We start from the raw sequence: 7,170 nt of genomic DNA on the forward strand, positions 1-7,170 counted from the left end.
TCTTTTTATTGTCATTTAAGTTTTTTTAAGTTATACTTTACACCTTTTTAATGTCGCTCCCAAAATCACAGTTCATCTAGTTCAATTTGAAATTACAAACTCTCCGTAACATTAAGTAACTCGAAACCAGGACTGGAAAGACCAACTTCAGGTGACTGACGGTGGTTTTGTACCTACCTGTTAGTCTTTCTGGCGAGTAATGATTAGTACAGTTACACTACAGAAAGTCCTTTACAACTTGAATTACTGTAGATTTTCTCTTGACGTTGTAGACTAGATGTAAACATTGATTTTATGCTATTTATTTTTTAAACTTTGTTTTATTTTACTTTAAGTTCCTTTTATGAATTTTACTGAATTTACTTTTACCTTTTTCCAGACGTTTGACGCAGATAGCCTAGCTGCTTTGTGTCATAAAACATTAAATCAACCAACCAACCAACCTTGATCTCTTTCATCACATAAGAGTTAAGCGGGAATAAAAATTATTCCCTCATAGTAGTTTTCTGCTTGGTTATAGAACAGCAGTTTCACTTATTTTGTTTTTTTCCTCAGATGTGCAAGTGTTTTTGCATTGATTGACGATTCTGTGTTGAGTTATAATCGAGATAGAATGGTATTTTTGTTTTAAATGTAGACTTTTTTAAAATACTTTTGTCGGTCCCAGATTCAGCCGCATTATATCATTAAAATGTAAACTGCTTCTATTGGCAAAGTGAAATTTATCTCATTTTGTGTTTGAATAATTACTTTTCTCTTGTTCAGTTCTTCCGTACTCAGAAAATGATCTTACGTTACTCATAGCAGTATATCTTATTTTGAAAACAATTTATTTCGTTTGTTGTTTTGTAAATCATGTTTTATTGTTTTTATTTAACGTGATCATGAGTTATAAGCATCTGTGAAAATAGCTGCACTGTTGTGTTAAGCAAGGATTTTTCTTGAAACTGAGATAGGTCTGTTGTAATTCAGAAACTGTAGACTTTTTTGAAAGTTCAAACGGATTCAGCAGGGTATGCATTATTATTCCTCCATTCAGCCACTGATTTGTCTTAAGTAGGCTACTCTTTAGACGTTTTTAGGCTTGCAATAGAGATTTCATTTCGTTTCATTTGCGGCCAGGCATGGCCAGGTGTTTAATGTACTCGACTCGTAATGCGAGGGTCGCGGGCTCGAATCCCCGTCATACCAAACATGCTCGCCCTTTTAGCCGTAGGAGCGTTATAATGTGACGGTCAATCCCACTATTCGTTGGTGAAAGAGTAACCGAAGAGTTGGCAGTGGGTTGTGATGACTAGCTGCCTTCCCCCTAGTCTTATACTGCTACATTAGGGACGACTAGCGCAGATAGCTCTCATGTATCTTTGCGCGAAATTCAAACGAAAATCGTTTCGTCTAAGGTTAGCATTGAAAACATAATTTGTCATTTAAGAGGCATAATGCATCCCTTTTAGAAACTAAGTCTCTTAGGCTTAGATAGTCGGCCACCCTTGAAGTTTAAAACGCTGTGAAGCATAATTAGTTTATTTATGCTTCAAAGACTGGTGTTAGTCAGGCTGTTGCCGCGTAAGCGTCCAGATACCCCACTAGGCTCAGTGAGTCAAATGTATCGAATAATTTTCATACTAAACGTTTTCCGTCAAACTTTATATATGTGCCAAATAGCCTTCAAACTAAACATTCGCACATTCTAAATCATTTCTGGTTAAAGTAGGTTTAATTGCTTTGTCTGTGTTCTTATGGTGGGTTAGACATGATCTTCTTGTAACTGCCATCTTCAATTAAAGTTTAGTGTTGGCATATCCTTCTTTGCCCTTTGTTACAGTGAATTATTTGTATTTATTGGTAGAGTTGTCATGGTGTTATCTTTGTTTGTAGGTACCGAGGGTTAGTTATTTCATTGACATAAGGAATATTAAGAAAATGCGACCTTACATTTTAATTATATATGTACGTATATCTTATTGAATGTTGATTTAATATGTATTAGCGTAACTGTTTGTTTGGTTTTTTTGTCAAACCCAAAGTTACCCTTTTAAGTTTAAATATTATTATTATTGATTGCGTCCAAACTTGCATCGTTTTGGTCGATCTGCCGGCGTTTGGCAAAATGTTGATTGTTTTGAAATTCTGAAATGATTCAGCATCCAAAAGCGTTGAGAATATCCCATCTGTCAGATGTGATATTGTTTTTGTGAAAGGTAGAGCTGCAGTTAAGCGTTTTTGATTAAAAAAACATAGTTTTCATATCCGTAGTCCATCTATCAGGTTTGCGTTTTGATCATGCATGATAGATAGAATATCCTTAACGTCTTTGGGTATTATAACCACTGACATCTTCTGTTATAAGGAAATAAATATTGAAAAGGGCTGCTAATGTACATTTTTTTTAGGTTAAAATCTCAATGGTTAATTCAATGTGAGTTTTCATACTAACTTCTGTCGTTGTTATACAGTGCTGATTTTGATCACCTTGTATACATTTGATATAATTTATTGTATTAGAACTGTTTACACACACGCAGTTATAACATTCCAGATTCCTTTATATTGGTTTATTTTGGGTTTAAGTTGTTGTATAAGTAAGACTTCTTTAATTTTGCGTTTGTTTATGTTTGTTTCTTTATTTAGTATTTGAGTGTTACACAACCCCTTCCAAACATGTGGTCAGCTTCCAGTCAGTTACCTCTTTCTTTCTTATTCCAGATTCCTTGTTAGTTGTTTCGAAGTATAACATCCAGTTTAGTGTTTCTCTACTGTGATTGTAATTTTAGTACATAACATACAACTTCCCATAAGTAAGAATTTTATCTTTATAAATAACAAAACCTAAATACTTTTCGAACCGTGGGGAAAGTAATGGTAGGCCTGGGACTTAAACAGACCAATAAGAGTAATGTCATTTATATTAAAACACACACACACACACACACACACACACACAAAACCGAACTGTTTTTCCAAGAAATATTTCAAATTCCAATCTATCATGTGAGACTATTACAAGCTTTTATGATTCGATAGTGTAACAAAAAGGAATACGTTTGGTCGTATTCTAACGTTTTATGGATCATTACAGGTTACCTCCTTTTCAAAGAATTTTGCGAAAGCCTCTGTGATGAAGAACCTATACCCCAGCTCAAGTTTTACGAAGAGGTAAGAAGGTTCCTTCTATTTCTGAAGTTCTTAAAAAAGAGTGGTGAAAACTCGTACTTTTGGCGTACGCAAGTTTTGCAAAAGCAACATGTTATACATCAACTGTCTTGTATAGTTATGGTAAAATCGAAACTAATCATCGCAATAAGGTAGTTTAGGAATATTTATTGTAGGTCTAGAATTAAGGGGATGAATAAATAAGCCTGATAAATATACTTGAGCCATGTGCAAAATATTATATATGGTGCAGTAAAGAAGACAATATTGCTAATATTCCTGATTACACGTAATGTCTCTACTTTTAGTATTTAAATTGTTTTTGACCAGTGACTGCAAGGGCTGATTGAGGGCTAAAACTGCCCAGAAGGCCTTTTTAACTTTTACCGGCCCTGCAGGGAAAAGGATTTCTGGAAAACAAGTACTTTTATGTGCTGCTTTTTAATAGTGCGTAGCCGATAAGATATACTAGCGCTATTCATGAAGTTCCCAAACTAAAGAAAAATACATCCTTAAACATTTCGGTTACAATCCAATGATTGTTTTAGGACTCTTCATAGTACGTTATAAATCTTTATGCGCTCAAATTTCGTGAACTGAAAGTAGTTTGCACACAGCAGCCGAGTAATAATGCCGCCCTGTATAAGGCTCACACTCAGAAGGGTCTATTAAACGTAAATTCAGATTTTCAAAATGTTCACGTTGTATTAAATATTCGTGGACGATATGTATGTTTCAAGATTTTAATTAAGTTTATGTGAATGATATATAAACATATTTTTAAATTCTATGAGAGCACAGTCTAGTCAAATGGCGGCTTTCAGTATGTTTCCTTTGATTTTTTTTCTGTAGTAGTTGTTGAAAAACTGTTTTTAATTATTGACTTGCTTTTAATTCATTTTTCTTGCTAATTTTTAGCACAAAGTAACACAATAGGCTACCTGCACCTTGTTCACTGTGAGAAACCCGGCATGACCAGGTGGTTAGAGCGATTGACTCGTAATCTGAGGGTAGCGGTCTAGAATCCCCCTTTATCCTACACATGTTCGTCCTTTCACCCGTGGGGGCATTATAACGTGACGATCAATCCCAATGTTTGTTGATAGACGAGTATCCCAAGAGTTGGCGGTGGTTGGTGATGACTAGCTGCCTTCCCCTATTCTTACACTGCTAAATTGGGGACGGCTAGCGCAGACAGCCCTCTTGTAGCTTCGCGCGAAATTCATAAACAAACACACAAATCCACCATGAGGAAGAGAACTCCGAATTTTAATGTTGTAATTCGTAAACTTACATCTATTTTATAGAAAAGGCTAACTTATTTGCAGTTGTTGTGTTAACAGGGACAGGATTGTTTTGTTTGGTTAGGGTGGAGAATGTCACACCTGTTTTACGCAAGGTTGATCACGTTACATTAAACCGCTTTTTAGTAATGCAAATCAGTAAGTTACGTAACAACCGCAGCCAAAATATAGCCGCAGTGAAATAATGTTCCAGAAGCACATATTGATATTGTTTAGCGTTTCGTAGTTAATGTGGTGCCATCGGAAATTTGAAGTACATGTAACATCCCTTTCTGGCGGAAAATATTCATCTACTCAAATCATAACGATGTGTTCAGATTGAGGATTTTAAGATTTCTAAGATGGGGATATCATTTTTACTTAATGGCATTGAAAAACAATAAAATAAGGATAAAATCCAGAAAAGAGACCTGCAACAAATCGTACCTCAGTTGTAATAAACACAATGCGACATTTTGTAATAAGGAAGAAACCACGAACACAAAGATAAGTGGCAAAAGCCCTTCACGTGCCCCAGTCAACAGTACGCAATAGAATAAAGAAGGATTATCATATGGAAGAGCGACATAAGTCGCGTGTACACGAGCTGCTTCCAGGACATATCTGTTCAACAGTTGTATACGCTAAGTATTTGGAGAATAAAACGAGTATTTATGGTATTTCATACAAATACATGAAGGTGAAGTCGTCGGGGGACGCATTAACTATTGGGTTGAGGAATAATTCGTGAGCGTTTTTTTAAGTTACCAAAATATATTCATAAATGAAACGCTTTCACAAAATATTTCATGTCATTTGGTAGATAATTTTTTGCTCTAATAGATGGTGTGTTTGATTTTATATGTCTTTAATTTTTGCTTTCATTTTCAGCTTATTAAATGGAATGTCAAGTGGACAAAATCGAGCATTTTCGACACCATCTGCTTTTCGCATTTAATTTCTTGCAATTTCGTTTAAAACAATGCATACTATATACCTAGGTATTACATGAAATAAAGTATCATAATAAATGTTTTGGGTGTAATGTGTTCATGCATTGAAGTATTGTATAGTCTTGCATGTAATGCTTGAATGAAATTATTTAAAAACGCTCACGAATTATTCCTCAACCTAATAGTTTTCTCTGCACTCGAACTGTTGAAACGAGTGTCGAAAACCGTTGTCCGCGTACGCCACAAATTGATTATGGAAAGCCGCTAGAGGAAGAATGTGATTATAACGTGACAGTGTTATCACAGTCTTTAGCAATGGAAACTACATCGCATAGCTATTGCCAAGAAGCACTGTCGTGAGATGAGCGTGATTGGACGTGGTGTCATGGACTGAAAAGACATAGTGAGACTTCCAAAGTTTGATTTTATATAATATATAAAAGAGCGGTCGTTATATGTTCTTTTCTTTTGTCTGTGTGTACTTGTTCTCAGCATCTGTATTTTGTTGTTATTTTTATTTATTTATTTTGTTTGACTGAGCATTTTAAGAGTATTTAGAGATTTTTATTTAGTTTGACACTTTTTTTACGTTAAAAAAAACAGTAACATCACTCCAAGACTTTTAAATGGTTCCTGTGTCTGTTTCCATAATTCGAAATGGCAAAACTCGCATTCTAGCGCAGTTCACAGCAATTGTCAAATTTTGCTTATTAATAAAAAAAAAGTTAAATGAGATGTATTCCATTTGATCTAAATAATGCATGCGGAAAGGGGGCTCAATTTTTTTTCTTGAAAATGTCAATTACTGAAAAATGAAAACAAACCTTACACATATTTCATAAAGGGAATATATATTTCCCAGTGACTAATCTTTTGCCCCTTTTTCTGTATTTCCGTTTCTTTATGTGCGTATGGGTGTCCTGAAGAAGCATACACATTTTTGTCTTTGAAATTACAATGGAAATTAAAGAGTGTGTTTATACAAGATAAACGAAAAACTGTGAATTTAGAAACCTGTAAATAAAGACCGTATGAAAAATTATAGAAACAGAGTTGGAGGTACAGTAGACATTATTTACTCAGTGTTTCGAGTAAATATTTTGGCTCCATGTTGTTACTCAGAATTACATTTGGTGGAGTTAAAATAGGAATTTGTAGTTTGAGTAAATTTCTACAGTATATTCAGTTTTGTTGTTTCGGTACTTCTTTTACGATCTCTATTTGCAGGTTTTTAAATTTCCAATTTTTAATTATCTTGCCAGCTGGCTTTTTTTATACTTAACTATGGACATAAGATTATATGGTAGGTAGCTAACCATCGTGGTTCATGATATATACTTATCTTGTACTTTCGTATATATATTGCTGATAATATACAAAATTATAATATGTTTATGATAGTTATTACAGTGGCATAAAACGACGAAGTTAGCGACTCAATGCGGCCACATAAAGTCTAGCAAGGTAATTAAAAACACGTCTGGCTGCACGCATTTTTCTTCATATACCTATTAATCGCTCCATTTCGAGAAAACAGTTTGGATTATCATTTGTCTACATCTGGTCGTTAAAATGTTAGTTTGCTATATGTAACTTAAATTCTACTTTCATGCATCTTAGATTCGAAGTTAGTGGCGGATTAATTTAGAGGAATATAAGAGAAAAAACATGTGCAACCAGGCGTGGTTCTATTACTCATTTTACCTAACGCTAAGCAAGTAAATTACTAGAAAACATGAATTCTTTGAATTATCCCTTTTGCGCAAACTTTATTGGAAAAT

At 34.4% G+C, this 7,170-nt stretch overlaps 1 protein-coding gene across 3 annotated transcripts in view; it reads left to right on the forward strand.

Moving 5' to 3' along the window:
* Nucleotides 1-5,649, forward strand: part of LOC143244504 (uncharacterized) — a 45,134-nt gene extending 39,485 nt beyond the window's left edge. For 2 of the 3 annotated variants that reach the window (XM_076489304.1, XM_076489303.1), the window contains exons 4-5: nt 3,080-3,156; nt 5,328-5,649. In XM_076489304.1, coding sequence (XP_076345419.1) covers nt 3,080-3,156; nt 5,328-5,394 — 144 coding nt within the window. In that variant the 3' untranslated portion in view covers nt 5,395-5,649. Of the gene's footprint in view, nt 1-3,079; nt 3,157-4,071; nt 4,285-5,327 lie in introns of those variants that run through there. The other variant, XM_076489305.1, reaches the window with a different exon arrangement.
* Nucleotides 5,650-7,170: the final 1,521 nt, after the last annotated feature.

This window comes from Tachypleus tridentatus, chromosome 2, assembly GCF_004210375.1.
Source record: "Tachypleus tridentatus isolate NWPU-2018 chromosome 2, ASM421037v1, whole genome shotgun sequence".
Classification (NCBI taxonomy): domain Eukaryota; kingdom Metazoa; phylum Arthropoda; class Merostomata; order Xiphosura; family Limulidae; genus Tachypleus; species Tachypleus tridentatus.